Raw genomic sequence first — 19,378 nt, forward strand, 5'->3', positions numbered from 1 at the left:
TTTAATCTTAAATACTAAACCATATGCATAAAGTGCAGCAATGGGATTCACCACGTAATGTGTTGGTTAAGTGGTGGTGTTAATGTTATCCCCACCCAAGTTCAAACCTCTGCTGGGTCATTGTGAGCACGGCATTGTGCCTTCACTGGTCTAATGTGCTCGAAGGTTTGGGCCTCAACTTTATAATAAGGAGATGAGGTCACCAGTTTGTGGCTTTCCTGGTGCATAGCTCCAGGTCAAAAGGGTTTCATGTGGAGCAAGAGGGTGTGTCATGTCAGCATCACTGGTCACATTGAAAAGTAACCAATTGAAGAGTTTCACGAGCGACCATAATGATTAAAAAAATGACAAATATATTTTCCCAAAAATTGAGTACAAAAAATAGTTACATCAGCTATCAATATTTTAGTTGTTTTTGCACATAATTAACCCATGATTCAAGAAATAGGAGCACTTAGGCCCAATTTTCCCAAGGATTAAAAATAGAGGCCCTGAGACCCAATCAGAAATTTAAAAAAGGCAGGTTTATGAATAAACAAGACGAGCTTCTTAGAAGTCAAAGAAATGGAAAATAATGAAAAGTCGTTTACATATATGCATATATCAAAACGCTTCCTGATTCCTGAATATACATTGGGCATTCCCTCATTCCAAGAACACAGTATAGCTCTAAGAATGTATGCACTCACTCCTTTAGTTTCCCTGACTCAACATGAAAGAGTGACAACTCACATTCCCTTCAGTCAGAAATATTTGTTGAATTGAAATTCAAAATTCCAATCAGTTATGTAGCTCAATGACCAACCAGCTCCATGTCTTCTTCCTTATCCATGGAAGCTCCATGAAGGTGGTTCTCATGGAATTGCATCAAAAAAATAATCTGTTTTTGCACAGAAAAAATAAGACTTCTTTCCAAACAGGTTGGATTATAAATCTCTGATTCTGTAAGTATTTAATTGCTTGATTTTACTTCATATATGAGCTCTAGATAAATAAAAACTTGAAACAGATACTTTTTAGCGGAAATTACTGACATGGCCATAAAAAATTAGCATACATGTATCACTGGGCCATACCAGATCAGATATTAATATCCAACAACATCTTGAAATCTTGACTGCGACCTGAATGACATTGTAGCTCGTCCTTTTTCACTAACTTGGTTGCAAGCCTGGGGCTTATGTTCTTTTATACCTGCTTAAAACATATCAAATACACTGACTTAAATTTTATGGTAAAAGAAACTCCAAATTGATTAAATTGATTTCTAATGGATCTACTTAGAAGTTATATCTTACTGGAATGCTGAAAACGAGAAAAATGTGTGGTCACTGATCAATTTTAAAGATTTTTCAACTGAACTATTCCAAGATTCTCTCCTAGGTCTGATCAACAACATCAGAAATGCTAAGCAATTAAAAATGAAAGTTATCAACAAATTCTTCAGAATAATACTATTTACAAACATTTTAAGCTTTACCAGTCTATTCGAGATATTGAGTACATCATATCACATTCCTTGACAATTTGATGGGCAAATGTCTCATGAACACCTATAAAACTCTGGATTAAAAAATGCTACCTAATACATGTTGATCGTTTGCTCAATATAAATTATGTACTACTACTTGGCTCTAACTCTTCTACTCATCTTGGTTTCTTACTCCAATGGTCAAGAAACACTAACCCTCGACATTCTTATCACATAATCGATCTACAAATATTTACAACTCTAAAATCAAGATATTCTAACACCTAAGATCTGCAGAAATGCAGGAGCTCATTATGCATAATTGCAATATATCCCATATGCTTGTCAAAAGAAATCAGTCACAGCTTAATTTTTAATAAAAAGAATCTGTGTTACGAAGTAGAACAAGGCTAGAACATATAAAATTACTGCAAAATCAATTTGTGCATTAGTTTAAAAGAATTCTAGGAACTTGTCTAGGGATAGCAACCAAGGATGTTCTATTTTTCGGGATACCATAGGTCATTTCTTTTCTCATTGTCAAAACTATATTTCGGCCTTCTGTTACATATTGGAAATAGATTAGTCTTGTTTGTTTCTATAAACAAGATTTACATCTTGTAATAGTAGGAAGGCTAATGGAATTTTTAAAGTATGTGAATCTGTATTTTCTTTGATTCCAGAACTAGGTAGCACTGACAAGTTCCAGGAATGATTTAATCAAAGAGATGAAATTGCTACATATTCCTAACTATTATTGAAAGAAGAGATTTCCCAAGAATGCAGACAGCAATAACACCAAAAAGAATGACGAGAGAGAGTAAATGAAAAATAAAATACCATGGAGCTGAAAAGATGGTTGTCCATTTCCTCTAGGCTCAATTGGGAAACCAACAGCTCCGTCCTCATGAGGTGGAGGAAACTTTTCACTCTTACTCTTCGCATTTGACTGTGAAATCAATCGTCTCTTCTGCAAACAAGGAATCAAGCTTTTAAATAGGCATCTTAAAGATATTAGCCTTTTTATAGATCTCTAAGAAGGCAATAGTCCAAATAGATACATACATATAATTGTAAACCATGGACAAGTTCAACTAAAATCCTCTACCTCAAAAGTTCAAAATTAGCTTTCAACCTCTTTTGTTCTTTCATGCTTTGCCCTAGAGGAACAAAACCCCTACTTTGACAATAGGACATGTTTAGATGATTACCAATTTCTACATATAGTATAGCTTGTACTTGCTACTACTACATCAGAGCCAATCATAAAATGAAATAATTTATGAGAGCTGGAAAGTATATTGCTAAAAAGTTTAATACCAAACTACTTAATAGTGCCCACTAAAATATGTCAACAATTTAATTCAAAATGTGTTCTGCCATTTTAGTAGACCATACAAGAATGTCAGTTAAATCATAAAATACTATTATTATTTGTCCATTTTCCATGCATTAAATGATAGTTCATTCATTTAAAAACATATGCAGTAAGGCACAACCAGTGCCACAGACCCAACTCAGAAAAGGTCACCTACTGTTGAGGGCATGTCCCACCTTTGAAGAATTTGTTTCCAGGTGAAGAGGTGAAGTTAAAATATGCAGTTTTTGCTTACAAATTGCTAAAAATAGGCACACTGACTGTTGTTCCCTTTCCAAACATCGCCCCATTGCAAATGTAGACCTCCTCTTTTGCTTAGTTGTTTAGTGACTAGTCATCTTGCTTAGTTTTAGTTGTGTGGGAATTGTTTTTGGGCTTGAGTTTTCCCCTTAGATGACAGTGCAAGTCATCTATACAGGATATTTTAATGTCCCCAATATATTAAAGTGACGATTAATTACATTAATTTTTATTAAGTTGTTGAAAATAAATGAAATAATATTAATTAAAGCATTATTAAATGTCACTTTATAACTATTTCCCTCAAAGTTCCATTCTAAAATTAAAAGAGGGAAAATGTAAAGACAAGCAAAAGGGAATTTCAAGTCTTATTGGAGAATTGTAAAAAGGCAGCTTGGGCTTCACTTTGGGCATGCTAGGTTAATTCATTTCTTTTTGCAGAGCACTGAGAGCTTCTTGGTTTAGTTCCAGCTTCTTTGGGACAGAAACACTTGGGATTTTTTCAGTGAATTAGATGGAAACTCAATTCTGTTTCTGGAGGCTGGATTTGGGATGGAGTTCATAATGGTGCCGAATTTGTAAATTGCTTCGGGAAAAAATAAGTATTTGCAGTTATGAGACTTCAGCGCACCCCAGGCCATGGGTGGATGAAAAGTTGGTTCAAACCAGTCAAGTCAGTGACTTTTGGGCATTATTATTGGCACATACAATTCCTGGCATGAGCAAAATATATGTCAAACAAGCCTGAAGCATCTGCTAATGTCAATTTAGCTGCCGTGGTGGAAAGTTGGCCAAATTCAATTACTTCAGAAGTTTTGGAACCGCATTAAGCTCTGAGGGAGTACTAGAAATTCATCGCCATGATGCATATATAGACAACCTCAGTGTTCATCAGAAAATTGCAGAGTTTACCTTGGTGACTAATATATTGCCGAAGCTCGAGTCTCGACACCAAGCATTGAAGGAAGCAACCAATTCTATGACAACCGGTCACATATATCTGAGAAATCACAGATATTGTACGTAAATGATATGTTTTTGGCAAGTGATTGAGTCTAAAAAATACTAGCCAGGAGCTAGTTGAAACCAAAGGTCAGATGTATTCTGCAATTGCTGTTCTCATGCTCAGTTCGCAATAACAGGATTGATCTTTATACTTGTATTGATAAATTCTAGACAGTCCGTGCAAAAATATATATCTCCAATACAATTTCACAAGTGATATAGCGATTGCATTACTCTTTGATAATTTGATTGGAAGAACTTTTCATTGCCAGTCATTCTTAAGCAAATATTGTTGTCTGCAAATTTGAAAGTGTGAACTTATAAGCAAACTGTAAAATGGGTACGTTTGGATTGCGGATTTGAGTGGGAATTGGAATTCAGAATCCTCAGAAATTCCTGATCCACTGTTTGGATCTGCAAAATAGGAATTAGAATTCGAGGAAATGTGGATTCGGTATCCCCATTTGACCCCCAAAACAAGAATTCTATCTCCCTTCAAAATACTTGTTATTTGAAATTTCCATTTTAAATCCCATTTTTTGAAAATGATGATTTCAACTAAAGTGATATTTAATTGGGTTTGACATCCGATGTCCATTTGGGAGCACCTGTTTTTGCACATATTTTTGAAATTTAATTGAGTTGTAACCGAGAGAGTGAGGCATTTTAATAAATGATACCCTTTGCATCTACTTCGGCCACCCTTTGAACGCCATTTTGTAAAAATTAGCAGGTGCCGCTTGAAGAAATTAAAAAGATTATTGCAGAAATTTGTACGAATATAATTTTTTTTAAATTGGGGGGAAAGTTCTGGCTATTGTTGCACCTGCTCATATGTTTGGATTAAATATAATAACTAGTACTGCACATATCTAATTTCTTTCTTATTTCTTTTAACTTTTTCTTCAATTTTTATTTTACAACGAACATCGACATTTTCGGCATTTGTGGAGTTGGAAGAACCATGACCTTGAACAAATTAGAGATATGAATCACCTTTCTCACTGTAACTTTTACATTCATTTTTTGAACGATATATTTGTATTTTGAACAAACAGGCTTGGAATAACAAATTCCAAATATAAAATATTTTTGGGTTTGAACCAAACAGTCCCTAAATAAATTCCAGAAACAGTAATATGGATTTCAAGTTACAGAATCCCAAATCAAGGATTTTAGATTCCAATTCTTAAATTATATTCCAGCAACCAAACGGTTAGTGAAAATGTCTGAACGTTAAGTGAATGTAAACTGTTTGACTGAATTTCTTTGAGAAAAGTTCAAGTTTGGGGTAGAGACCAGTTGGGGTTCTTACAGATCTTTGACAGAATTTCCTAGATTTGCAAACAAAACATTTGTGTGGGGATTAAAGGCGAAATTATAATGGATTTCAAAAGATTGAAAGTTGTCAAAAGTTGTCAAGGTAATGGTGAAATGTTATCATGGAAGGGAATTGCTTCACAAATGGGATATGTGACTTGATCTAATTTCCTTTGAAATTTTTTTTAAAAATGAAGAAATTTAAAGGGTGAAAGAAATGATTATGAAAAATTAAGAAATTTGGGAATATGAGCCATCACAATTTAATCAAAGTTGAAAATGCTTAGTGGAAATCAACAGTAAAGTTGCTAGGTAAAGATACATGGAAATTCCAAATCCTCAATTAACAAATGCAAAGAATTCAAGTAAGTTTATACAAAAAGAAGAAAAGCTTGTGGATTTCTAGCTTATCTTCTCATTTGTGCCCAGTAATGATTTCCACCTATATTGTGGAAATGCTCCCAACTCCAAGCTTATATCCAGCTTAACTTCTAAAATGCCCCCACCTTGCTTTCCATTTCCGGCTCCACCTTGGAACCCCACCCTAGGAACTGGATGAAATTCAAGGTCTAAATTGTAAAAGAGAAAGAAGATGAAGTATTTTAAGCCCTCAAGGAATTCGAATAATGAATTCCAAACTTCAAATGGAAAATTCGAGATTGCAAGTGGTCATTTCCAGGCTTCCAGCTTAGTTGCTCAAATGTGCCCCCTCTAGTAGTTATCTGCACCCTCAAGTTGGCATCATTTCCAGCTTACTCCCTCATATGTGTTCTCCTGTAAGTTGCATTTCCTGCTTACTCTCTCATTTGCACCCAAATTCCAAGCTTCCATTTCCAGCTCAAGTGGAAAAACGTGCCCAAGAAATTGTTACATTTTGAGGAAAAACTTGGATGTGCAAGTTCTACATGTAAAATGGGTAGGTTGGCTCCTTTATGCAACTTACAAGTCCAACATGAGAGCTCAACAAAGAGAAATTTAATAAGGCAAATTAAATTTTTGAATGAGCCAATAAGTAGGTCAGTCCTTGGGTTCCTTGAGTCACAGCTCTCCATTAACTGTTTTGAGCACTATAAATGGAAGAGCAAAGAGATCATTTCAATCATCAACCAAATGCAAATTCAATATCTTTTCAAAGTAGAATAAGAACAGATGTACAGAAAATTCGAGGAAGGGGGCAAATTTGAGAACAAGCCCTGGCAAATGCCAAGAAACTCAAAGGTGTAAGCACTCAGATCAGACAACCATGTGAAAGGCGAATTTGAAACCCAGAGGCAATAGAGTGCACATTTGATATCATAAGAAATGTGTATCTGTGATGAAGTGAATTGTACCAGAAAATTAAGCATTTTCCATCATAAAATCACATATATTTCCAAACTTTGCATCAGGCATTCTGGAAGGTTTTCATGCCAGATCTCAAGAAAATCAGAGTTGATCAAGTCTTCATTTCATTCCTAAAAAACAAGGATCTCATTTCCTCACAAAATCGATGCATTTCCAGACCTGAAGATGTCATTTCCAGATTTTAGAAAGATCCGTAAGTTATTTGCAGAGAATCTTGATAATACTTTATAAATCCAAATGCATCAGTTGCTTGACGCTTGTTTCACAAATATGGAGAATAGTCATCATGAAAATTCCTTCAGAAGTTCTTCAAAATAGATCAGGAATGTAAAATAGAGTTCTCTTTCCCTTAAGCATGAATTTTCACATTTCATTAACATAGGATTCTACTAAAGGTCATAATCCAAGGTGCTTTTCTCTTTTTTTCAGATTGCATGCAAAATAATGATAAAAGATGGGGAAAGTTGCAACAACATGAAGAGGTCAAGGTCCAACTGATGCAAGGGGGTGGATTGCCCTATGATGAAGAGCTCAACAAGAATGTGAGAGGAGAACAAAATATTCAAGCAAGATAACAAAGAAAGGCATGATGACATGAAGACAAGAACTACAACAAAGATCAAATCCATCATTAAGGAGAAATGGAGATGCGAAATGAAGTGAAGGACAGGATTTTGTACAAGAGCAAAGGAAGACATAGAAGAAGACTGCCAATTGCAATGAAGTCTAAGAGATATAACCAAAAATTAGAAGAGGCGAAGAATTCTTTACGATGATATTGAGAGATCCTATTGAAATGCAAAGACTTCTTTGTGAAGACAATTAAGAATTTAGGATGAACATATTGATGTGGCATCCAGTCATTTTTAATCCATCAATCAATTCCACATCATTATCTTGTCTAGGTTCATTGAATTTGCTATTAAAAACAAGGTATATTATCCTTGTACAAGAAAGTTTGTTATGATCCTATGTGGCACAGAATTTTCCTATTCTCCATATGAAGCCGTCTTATTTTTCATTGGCTAGCGTTTAATTTTTGTAGGTGGTACTTTTAGGCTATAGTAAAACCTAATTAAGGTTCCCCTGAATTATCTTGAATAAATCTAAACCCTTGGTTGTAACTCAAAGTCCCTTACAGAGGCTTGTTTATTTCATTTGTAAAAGAGAGGAGAAACTTATTGTGAAATTGTTGTTGAAATATTGCCAAAATAATTGCACACTCATTGAAGCTGGGTGAGCGCTTGTATTATTTTGGGTGTTAGCATGGTTTCCTCCTCAATTAGTTAGAGTTCGTTTATGTTGATTAGTTGAATGGAAGAGATTGTTGTTGATCAATAATAAATCCTCCATGTTCATACCAATTATAATTTATCGATTACAAGTTGCAATGTGTGGTTAGTCTAAACTCATTTCAAAGCTTAACTTCAAATAATTTATGCTCATTAATTCGCATAAAATCATTTGTATACCATAGGGAGATTTCATAATCTTTGAGTAGTTTCTTTTGGTGAAGCAAAGCTTGGTTTGGTTTCACAAAATCGTCCATAGTCTCTTGCATTTTACAAATAGATTAGATCTCTAAACCTATCTCTTTTGGATTTTATTTCAAAACACTTGTTAGGATTAGTTGAAGAGCTATGTTGCAAGGTTATTCATTATTTGAGGGAAAAGAGTTGATTAATTCCAGGAACACTTGTGTGAGTCCCTTTGTTTGTTACAAGCAAGATCACACCACATTCATTGAGTCATATCCAACACAAGGTTGTTAGTTCACAGCGTAAACCTTCGGGTCACCTTATTTGGTCACACATTGTCATTCTGTTTAGCATTTGAGGTTTTCCTGTTGAAGAGATGATTAGAATACTTCATAATTTATTCGGGGTTGAAAAGTGTCACATAACACTCATCAATGCTAACCTCACTACAAAAGCTTCTTGGTATGAAACATTCCCAGTCCCCAAACATGACCAAAACATGCATGCTTACAACAGATTGGCTTCTTGCTGTTTCCTACAGGTTAACTATTGAAAAATGAAGGCATGAATTCTGGATCCATTGTCAACTACAACACCTGGATCTGATCTCAACTTCAACAATGATATGACAATATGAGTATGAATATTGTGCTAATTTAAGAAACACCTCAAAAACTGCACATATTATAGAATTACATTTTAGCAGAAGTGGATGTCATTTCATTATATTTGAGACTATGTTAGCAGGTCCATCCATTCCCAGGAAACTCTATGGGTCCCAGGACTGGTAAAAATGTGTAAAAATATGCTGCAGCAATTAAGTACATACACACTATGCTGAGTCGGCTCCAAACAATCTTAAGAAAAGAGAATAGAAACCTATTCATTGATGAATCCAATCCAATATTAATATATTATAAATATAAAAAAAAAATCCACACTTCCATCCCAGTTTTAAAGATATTTGTAAAGGTTTTAGAAATATTATATTATTAAAGATATTTTTATTATTTAAACATATCTGTGAGGCTGTGCATGTGCTGTCAATGCTCCAGACAATGGTGTACATCCTGTGAGGCTGTGCGTGTGCTATCAGAATTAAAGCCTGATCATTTATGAAGCCCAATTGGTAGGCAAACTGCAGACTGGGCAGTTGTGTTTTGTTACAACTGGCACCAACCTCCTCCAACACGGACATACATACACCATCAAAGCACCGACAAAAATTAACCATTCTTTTTATACTTTGTGTTGACATATGAGCTCCTGATAAGACACGATATTATTAAGGAAACTGCAGCACTCATCGAGGCATAACAACCAAATATACAACCTGATGAACATAGACTTTTCCTTTTGTTTTCTCTGTCAGTAGCTTTAATTCTGATAGCATTGTATCTTCAAAATTTATCAATTGCAAAGCTTTGACATGCTCCAGACAATATTAAAATCTTCACAGCTGGTCATTCACTTCTCACAAAAAATACATCATTCGCTGACGATTCGCTTCTCAATAGCTTTGGATTTGTTTTATATTTTCCATGTTAGCCAGAATTCTACCCAAAGTTGACTATGGTCCTTCACAGAAAATTTTGACCAAATGACAGTCTGATGCCGACTTTGGATTGTATTTGAATGACTAACAAACCGACCAGCAAAATCAGGGTCTGGGGAACAAATATGCAACTTAGTCATATAGTATAGCTGGTTATATGACAATGCATCATGCTCGCTAGGTTTAGATGGTTGATGTGGATAGGTTAATCTTTGTGGCAGCACCTGTTTAAGTTTTGTCACAACAATTGCTGAATCTCTGTAACCAACTGCTCTAATGACCCACAGAAAAACCAGGGCCAGAAAAGGTTCCAGTGTTACCCATCTCCACTACAGAACAATCAATTCTATCAAACAGATCTAGTAGTAGAAGCAATTACATGAAATGGCACTGAATCTTTTCAGCTTTCTGCTCCATTTTCTTAAGCAGTACTTACGTAGTATGTGATTAAAATTCTTATAGCTTACAAAAAGGGAAGTGCCAACTTTGTTTAAGAATATATAAAAATGAAAGAGCTAAAAAATATTTACTTCAATGACCAAACCATTAATATCACTTTTTTGGGTAGAACAAATAAGAATTGATACAATGCATTATGTGTAGGAAGCAGATTAAAAAGTTGACAAATCACCCACATCAAGGGTCCTTCGAAGACATGTAGTGTGAGATTTGCCTGTCTCAGTCAACTATCTACTTTCTAGTGCATCAGACTCCCCAGAGATATTTAGATGCAATTGGCTCGATGGTTTTAACAAAACTTCCTTTGCCGCAATCAGGACTGTGAATCTGGATTGTCAACAGCTTATGACAATAATCTAGATGCATAACAGTTCATCATTAAATAGACACTAAAATACCCAAGCAATCCACCGAGTTTTAAAAAATGACACAGGTTAGGAAAAGCTATGTACCAATGTGGCTGGAAAGAATGGCTATCAACTGAGAATTAAAGAGACCCAATATTGTAAAAGAATGCAAGCATTGAGATGTAGAAATAGACATTTGCTTGCCTGTTTCACTGCTAATTATTTAGCTTCAGAACAGCTTTCTTTCACTTTATGGAAAGCAGTATAGCTTCTATGATACCAAAAATATGCTATTTTGCACTCTAGTTGAACTTTAATTAAATCTTTGGAGGGTGACATGTTACCACATACTTGCAAATTCATAGGAAGTTCTGCATTAGCCTCAGGTGCAGGAACAGCTCTGCCTTCCCGATCACGGATGCCTGTCTTCCTTGAGCCATCACTAGTGCGAACTTTTCCACCAGCTGCTCGTTGCCTTTTACAATGCAATAACAATATGAATTATCTTTTGAAAATCCATTGATGCTCTTCCAAAACAATGCCAATAAACAAGTGCTATTTCAATCTTTCTGTGCACAAGTACTGATATATGATTAGTAATTATAAAAAAAATTGAAATAACAGATTCAGCTATAACAGAAAAATGTCAAAACTATAACTCTGATCACATACTGGTCTAAATATGCAGATCACACAGACCTTAGGATTGTTTAAATACCTTATGAAATGCCTAGAATATATATTGTTCCTTCTAGACATGATTGGCGTCCCTTCTAGTAATTAAGTGTGTTAACCTTAACTAGTTTTAGTTAAGTTTGTTTACATATTATTTACCTTGATTGGGCGGCGATCTTGAGGAGACATTCTAGGCCAACCTAGATAGGTTCATGTCCCTTCTAGGAACATGCCCCTTTGGTATGGTATTGAGGTAGGGTGTGGTTGAAGGTTTAAGGACACACAACACAGAAGTCTGCTCCTTAATCAACACTGCCCTAAGACAACTTGCAGAAATTATAAAACAATTCCAGAATTATATTTCTTCATTAAAACAAGACTGTATATTGAAGATTATCTACAGCAAGCATAGTAAAGGTACAATCTAAGTCTGATTCAAGTTCAGAATTTGCAGAAACTTTACAAACAATGGTGCCATGATACATTTTCAAAAGGGTAAACAATCATAGAATTACAAAAACTATGTAAAATTTGAAGAATGATCCATTTGGTATCCCCCTTGTATAAAACCAGAGATGAAATGCTGATGCACATTGTAAGACTAAGTTCCAAGAAAAAGATAATTGGCAGTCACTCAACAGATATTGATGTTTATTATGAGAACTAAAGCAATCTAAAATTTACCTTCTAGATTCTTCATCACGCATTTTTGCATCCATTTCCTTGCTTGGTGGATATTTGGGCAGGCTTGACGGATCACAAGCGTAAGGTTTTGTTGTGAAAAACTGAAACAAAAGAAAAGGTAACTATTTACCCATACATATAAATTGCATGAGCATATCACTTAAGCTAACAGAAAACTAATTCATTTTTAAAAAATTACAAATTTAACATTATCAGACAAGCAAAAACTCTTAATCCCACTCCTCTTCACTACATAATTGTAAGCAAAGTCATTTGAATGGAAAAGAAATTTTGTCTATTGAATGCATGATTTGCACTCACAAAAAGGGAACTAGCCTTCAGGCAAGTTGCAAACTAAATGAAAATGGCCACACTAAATTTTAAATGCAAAATATGTATGCAAGAACTCTTAACTAAAATTTACTATTGGAATAACAATTATATTCATATGCTTACTATGGAAAATTTCAGTTCTAATTCAAAATAGGAATCTTAAATCATGGTACTTGAATAAATATTATTGGAAGATACTTTCAAAGTAAATTTCGCAGCAGTCTGCAGTCTGCAGTCTGAACTAATGTAAATAAATATAATGTGAACTCATTTTATAATATGAGAAGCAATTATAACAATTTATCAAGGATGCTTTTTGGATTTCAGTAAAAGTGTTCAACTGGCAAACTTGAGATGTACAATAAAGTTTAATAAGATTGACAGATGTCAGGAACAAGAGGAATTTAATGACACTAAATGTTTATAAGTTAATAAGTTTGTATACAGAATGCTTAAAGTTACCTTGTAAGATAAACTTAACCACATTCACATGCATGACTATCAATTTGAAGACCATATGAACACAAGAGATCAATTTGTATTCTTCTCCCTCACTAAATTTATTCCTATAACTTGCAAGACTCCAAAATCCTTGAAGTCTCCAATGAAAGAATCTTTTGGCTGATATTGAGCAGAATCCTCAAAGATTGTTGTGACCAAGAGTAAAACCCAAACTGTTAATAGCCAACCCCGAATTGGAAGCCACGCCTTCTTAGGATAGTTACTCTTATTTTATGTATTGTCCGAGAGTGCTTTTCTAAATACACAAAAAAATGTTTTCAGTTTCTTTCAACTTAAGTGCATTAGTTGTAGAGGTTCCATACTTCAGAATTCAAAGTACAATTTCTAAATAATTTCTAGTCTCATTTCCAAATTTTGAATCTTACTTGCTAGCTGTTTTTTTTATTGGTTGCAGATTTGGTTAGTAACAGCGCTGTCAGATCTTTTGTATCAAAGCAATAGTCACATGGACCCCTTCTAGGGCTTGGGAGCTATGAGCAACCAACAATAGCTTCTTGATTGCCTGCACTTAACCAGAAATACAACCAGTGCAGCCATTTCACTACAGACTGACCCCGCAAATCAGAACAAATTACTTTTCTGTTGATGTTGAAGACCAGGAAACTGATACAACAATTATTGCCTTAGTCACTCATCGGCAATAAACATCAACATAATTGACATCGCTGACAAAGAGGACACCATGGAAAATTGATAATCATGCATGCTCACAAGGAAAGAACACACAAGAAACTTGCCCAGGACGGAGAAAGAATTGAAGCCAGGGCTGACGAAAAGCAAGTTATGTCTGACATATACAGATAAGTTGATAAGCTCATGAATATCAAGCACAGTAACCAGACAAACTTGAATTGCACTAAGATGGTTGCAAGACAATTTTTGAAGATAGCACTGGCAGTATGCATAACAGATTTTCTGGAGAGCATTCTTGGACTAAGGAATTCCATTACTATTACCACAGTCATACCTCTACAGATGCTCCACATGACCAAAGAAGAACTGGGTCCAGTAATTGAACCCTTGCTGAGTGAAGACTGAATGATCAAAACTAATCTCTTTAAATCTGAATCAAGTAGGAATTCCTGATGTTGGAGCATGGAAAATGTAGGGATGTAAGTAAAAAACATTATTTTCATCAGCAGCTCACATCTCAATGTTCTTCTAAAGAAGAAATGGCAGAAGCTCAGAAATCCAACTATTTAACCACCGACCTTCCATCCTATCAGAATAGAACAACCTGCAGTACTAAAGTAAAAGGAGTAAAGGTAGCACTAAAAGAGCATGGGACCCAACCATTTAAATTTATACTAAATATCATGGTCGTCTCCTTGCTAAGGAAAGCAAACAATGCCATGTTTGATCATTGCTGGTTGATAACAGCAGATGTTGATCAACACTGGGAAAAGAAATTAAAAATAAATGCAGGAGGCGTGCAATTGACCTCAAATCTCAGGGCCATTACCAATGATCCAGCATCACCTAACTCTTCAGATTCCAACAAAGAACACCCTAGACAAGCTGCAATGATGTTGAACGATGGTTAAAATGAAGAGTAACCTTGAAGCCCAAGAATTTAACTCTTCAGAGCCTCAGACCCAACAAAGAAGCCCTTAGCCAAAGTGCAACTTGGTTGAATGATGGCAAAGTTTAAGAGTTTCAGTATAAGCCTAAGGATGAAACTCTTCCATTGGCAAAAAGAAGACTGAAAAATTCCATGGGAATGAGATTATGGTGATAGAAAGGTAAATGCTAGTCCAAGGCAAATTATCTAGAAAGTCGCTATTAACAGTAACAGCCACAATGCATCCTAGATAAGCATTCACTGAATTATCTAGATGTGTACACATCACTTGAAGACCTCTGAGAATATGCTTCACTAAATAAAGGTCATGAGTAAAATCGAAGCACTGCAGAATATTTTGAGAAACTGAGAACAAATGTAGGTGCTCCAAAGAGATACCATCAAGTCATAATTAGCTTCTAATAAACGGTACTTTCTGGCTATGTATAGCTACTGAGAAACAAGACTTTCTGATAGATGTTGTATAGGATAATTGCCGCATTGTTTATACTGGTAAATGCAAAACTCTAACAGAAAGCTACTATACTCATCTACACGAGTGCTTGCATAGTGATAATAACCGTTCAGTCTTACCAGTTATTAGGTTTTTCTCCAAGAAAGGCTAAAACTAAAAGTCAACATCATGATATACAGGTGTACGTCATAAAACAGCCCTGCATTTGCTGAAGCTCTTCGAGATCACCTTCGTATAGTTTCCATCCAACATTTTGAGTGAGCTACCTTACTAATATCTAGGGAATATGATGAATCCCTCAAAATATTATGCAAGCTTTATACCCTTCATGACTCCCTAATGCCCAGTGAAGTAGCTCACTCAAAGCATCAATAAAAATCTCTTCACAAGCTACTAGAGAAGCTTTGGGAAATGTCCTTTGCGAAACTCATTGTCCCAATAAGCACTGCATAATTTGCAGGAACAGACCTTCTCTAACTATATAACATTCTACTCTTCTACACACACACTTGGAAAAGAAAAGTATCCACATGTAAACCACTATATTGCATGTATTAATAATCAGGTTTTCTTGCCATCTAAGCTAACAATATAATCTAGAAACTCTATCATGGATACATAAAAGTCCAACAACACTACTTGACTTCTTATCAAAGATTCCAGAGTCCAGTGCCTGGCGCATGCCAATAAGGTACTGTAGAAGTTTTTTCTCAAACCTAAATGTAGTATCAAAAGATTTATGGCAAGTCCCCAGTAACAAGGTGATTACCTCACTCTTCAGAGCAGAAGAAGCAGTGCCACGATCAGCTGGATCAATTGAGAGAAGAGTTTCTATAAGTGTCAAGGATGACGAAGGAAAATCTTTAAAAGTCTCCCTTATACATCGCTTATATGGTTGTTGGGGTTTGAATATAGTTGCATGAGGCAGCTTTGATTTCTTCCAATATTCCTCTGATGGTGAACCACATAATTTAAAAATTTTGTGCAGCTGCTCCACCTGACACACAAAATACACTGCTTAATAGATAACAATAGTAAATGCTACATCCAACTAATTATTCTTTCCCATTTTCTCCAAGTTCCAAGCATAGTTATCACGTATACATCTAACAATTTGCTAAGATTAAATAAATGTATTCAATAAACTATAAAATATCGAGGCCATAAAATTCTGTATATAAAATCTGAAAAAAAAACAGTTATTATTAAAGAAAATACAAATTCCAAAACATCCATGAACTTGAATCCTTTCAAGAAAGTAAACAAATACACTATTAATCTTGTAATATGAACAATGGGAAATAAGAAGATTATAGTCATCATCGAGATAATACATGATATTTCATTTTGCTGCATTTTAATGTGTAGCAATTACATTAATGTAAAATGGCTTCTCCTTCTTCGTTACTCTCCAAAGCCTAGTCAGCCATTGGGCTATGATTCTTATTTTGTAAAATCGACATCCCTACATTCAAAATAGGTACTAGCTTTTGGCTGCTTCTGCAAGGTTGGGAGGCACTAACATTGTTCCAAATCTCTCTTCTCTTCTCTCAAGGCTGGGAGCAAGAGATAGCCATTAATTGTGGTACCAGGGGTGCAGTTACAAGTTTTACAACCAGCAAGTTGTCTCCTAAGATTTCTTTCACTTTTATAATTTTATTGTAACTTGTAGTCTAATTGTGGAGGCTAAGGATTTCCAAGCTACAAACCAGCATAGAGGTAAAAACTCTCCAATGATCTAACTTGCCTTCAGTTTAGTTTTTGGGCAACAAGTATTAGAAGGAAAGGGCTTCATCTCAGACTGTGATCTGTAATTTTAACTGCCTATGGCCTGGTACTTGTAATATCCACAAATTGTTGTCAAGCACCTAGTGGCCACACATGGACATTCATATTGAAATCCACCAATGTGTGTTGGGATATTGTATTCTAGCGTTTGAACACCCTGAAGATAGAAACACTATTCTTCATGATGGGTTTCGGCAGGGGCAAGCATTCACTACTTATGAAGCTATGGCTCCTAGATTTATATCCTTTTAACAAAATCTTATAATGTCATAATAATTTGTGTTAGCCTTCCTAGTCTCCCCAGCCAATAACTAATTGATTCTTGTTACCTAGAGATTCATAAATCCTTGAGAAAATTTCTAGCTACAATGCGGCTTCAGCTTTCTCCCGTGCTACTTTTTCCCATGTTTTGTTTAAGCTAAATATTCCAAAAAATCTCTCAATAGACATTGTGCTTGCAGTGACAGACTAACCATGTAAGAAACTCCTGGATTACCAAGGACTTGCATCCTATTGCTACTAGTACTCTGCTGTGGGACATGTTTCTATCCTTAAACTATTATAACTTTAACTCTAAAACTGTCATCCAAGCTTCTTGGTAGAAAGAAGCTCTTTCCCATCATTTTGATGTAGATGCCTTGAAAAAGGCTTGTATTCCTTCAAAGCTTGGAGAAGTGTCTTCTTAAGATTTCAAACCTCCTCATGGAACTCCTTTAGTCCATATTTTCTTAGTTTCATGGTACACTGGCAGGGACCCCCAGACCCATACTGGGTGCATCTGAGTTCAGATACCCCCAAGGGTATCCCAGGTGTTCACAAGGTGTGCATCCATGTACCCACAGTGCCCTTCGGGCGCCTAGGGCATACCCACAAGGTACCTTAGGGGCATAGTGTGAAAAGGTGCCGAGCAGCAATAAAAAATTACTACATAACATTTTTAAAGAAGCCCTAAAACGAGCCATATGAAGCCATTTTGCACTAAATCATAATAATTTTGACACTTCTTTTTCCTTTCTACTCTCTCTTGTTCATTTTGGCATTTTTAAGGGCAGCTGGTTTTCTTTGGACGGGTTCAGTCGCAGAGTGTCAAATAGCTTGCACAGAGGAAATTTAAGCATTTAACCCTATTTTCCAATCATCTAATGATGTTTTTTTTAATAAAAAAATTATAAAAAAATTGAAAGGTTTATTTTTTTATGATTTCTTTTTAAAGGAAAAATTTAAAGGTTTATTTTTTTTTTTTAAAGGAACAAGTTTAATTGTTTGTTAAAATGATTTGTTTATCTAAGTTTTGAACTTGTATGCTTGCATGTATTATTATTTTCTAAATTAAAATCATGTAGTTTCTTATAATAGCAAAATCAAATTGCAAAAGCCATTAGTTCAAGTTCAATGAGTGTATAGATGCAAACCAAAAGTTTAAAATTGATGAATCTCCTTTACGGAGACGTACCAAAATGATTGACTGAACAACATCCAAGAGGTGGGGGATATCATTGGAACTGTAATGAATGTATTAATATAAAGCTATGTTGCCCAAGTTTCTGAGACAAGGGGACAAGGAAACTGGGTTTCCGGGACAGAATTGTTTTGTCATTTTAAGGATGACAGGGATGACAGAATGGATGTCTATGTTAAATATAGGAAAAATATCAAATATATAGGGAAATTTCAAATATATTCATATGATAAATCTAAAATCATTTATCCTAGACACATATTATTTATAGCAATTGAGTTGAAACTTGATACAAGACTTCAAATGAGAATTCACATTTTAGATATAATTCATTGAATCTAGAAACACTGCCAAGATACATGAACCATGGATATCAAAACGCCCAAAGGCTGCAAGTATCATATCATCTAACATTGTATCAATGTATCATATAATGTCAAAAGTCTCAAAAGACTCGAAAGTAAAACAAAAATAGTATGCTGCTGCCCAAAATCTTCTAAGTTTTCTGTTTTTCTCTATAAATTTAGACATTAATGGGAATCAAACTAATCGTTATCAACCATAGTATTTGTGCCCTTTATATTCATTATTTTCAGTTCATAGATGCAGGCTTAGAAGAAGCAAAAAAACATCTGAATTTGCCATGAGTTTTTTCAAAAAAGAGTGATACCTTCTATTGGAAACTAATCATACTACATCAAGCATCAAAAGAGGACTTCAGTTATTGAGTATATTGAATGTCAAGAACGAACAAAATATTGAAAAAAGTCCTAAGTTACCGATTCGGATGCAGATTCAGAAACAGATGCAGGAAACGTGATTTTTTTTGAGGGAGGGATATGGATGCATATGGATGCATCTCTATATATATGTATGTGTGTGTTTGTGACTATATATTACATGTGTGTATATATATTATATTGCTAAATATTATATATATATATATATATATATATATATATATATATATATATATATATATATATATATATATATATATAATTGCCTATCTGCAGGGCGTTTAATGAGTGCTAACTGCTGTTACAAATTGTCTATCAGCTGGCCATTACCAATCTGGGCAATGTTGGGAGATTTGTGAGAGCCATCCAAGGTTGGAGTAGGACTTTACACATTTAAAGGCTTCCTTTCCTGTATACATACCTGCTGGAGGGTCGTACTTCCACAGAAGGAGCTGTCTATGTTAGGGGCTGCTACAGCAGTTCCATATAAATCTGAATACTCCATTAAGGGTATTGTACAAGCTGATTGAGGCCCATACCAGGT

The 19,378-nt window shown here is 35.0% G+C and overlaps 1 protein-coding gene across 3 annotated transcripts in view; it reads right to left on the minus strand.

Moving 5' to 3' along the window:
* Positions 1 to 333: 333 nt before the first annotated feature.
* Positions 334 to 19,378, minus strand: part of LOC149572804 (putative serine/threonine-protein kinase At1g54610) — an 83,150-nt gene continuing 64,105 nt past the window's right edge. Inside the window, exons 4-9 of one of the 3 annotated variants that reach the window (XM_089813877.1) lie at positions 15,617 to 15,844; positions 11,957 to 12,057; positions 10,949 to 11,072; positions 2,312 to 2,441; positions 1,077 to 1,194; positions 334 to 880 (exon numbers count right to left, since the gene is read on the minus strand). In XM_089813877.1, coding sequence (XP_089670003.1) covers positions 1,088 to 1,194; positions 2,312 to 2,441; positions 10,949 to 11,072; positions 11,957 to 12,057; positions 15,617 to 15,844 — 690 coding nt within the window. In that variant the 3' untranslated portion in view covers positions 334 to 880; positions 1,077 to 1,087. Of the gene's footprint in view, positions 943 to 1,076; positions 1,198 to 2,311; positions 2,442 to 10,948; positions 11,073 to 11,956; positions 12,058 to 15,616; positions 15,845 to 19,378 lie in introns of all 3 variants that reach the window. The other 2 variants (XM_089813876.1, XM_089813875.1) reach the window with 2 other exon arrangements.

This window comes from Cupressus sempervirens, chromosome 2, assembly GCF_028749045.1.
Source record: "Cupressus sempervirens isolate cs-2001-9-10 chromosome 2, ASM2874904v1, whole genome shotgun sequence".
NCBI classification, from domain to species: domain Eukaryota; kingdom Viridiplantae; phylum Streptophyta; class Pinopsida; order Cupressales; family Cupressaceae; genus Cupressus; species Cupressus sempervirens.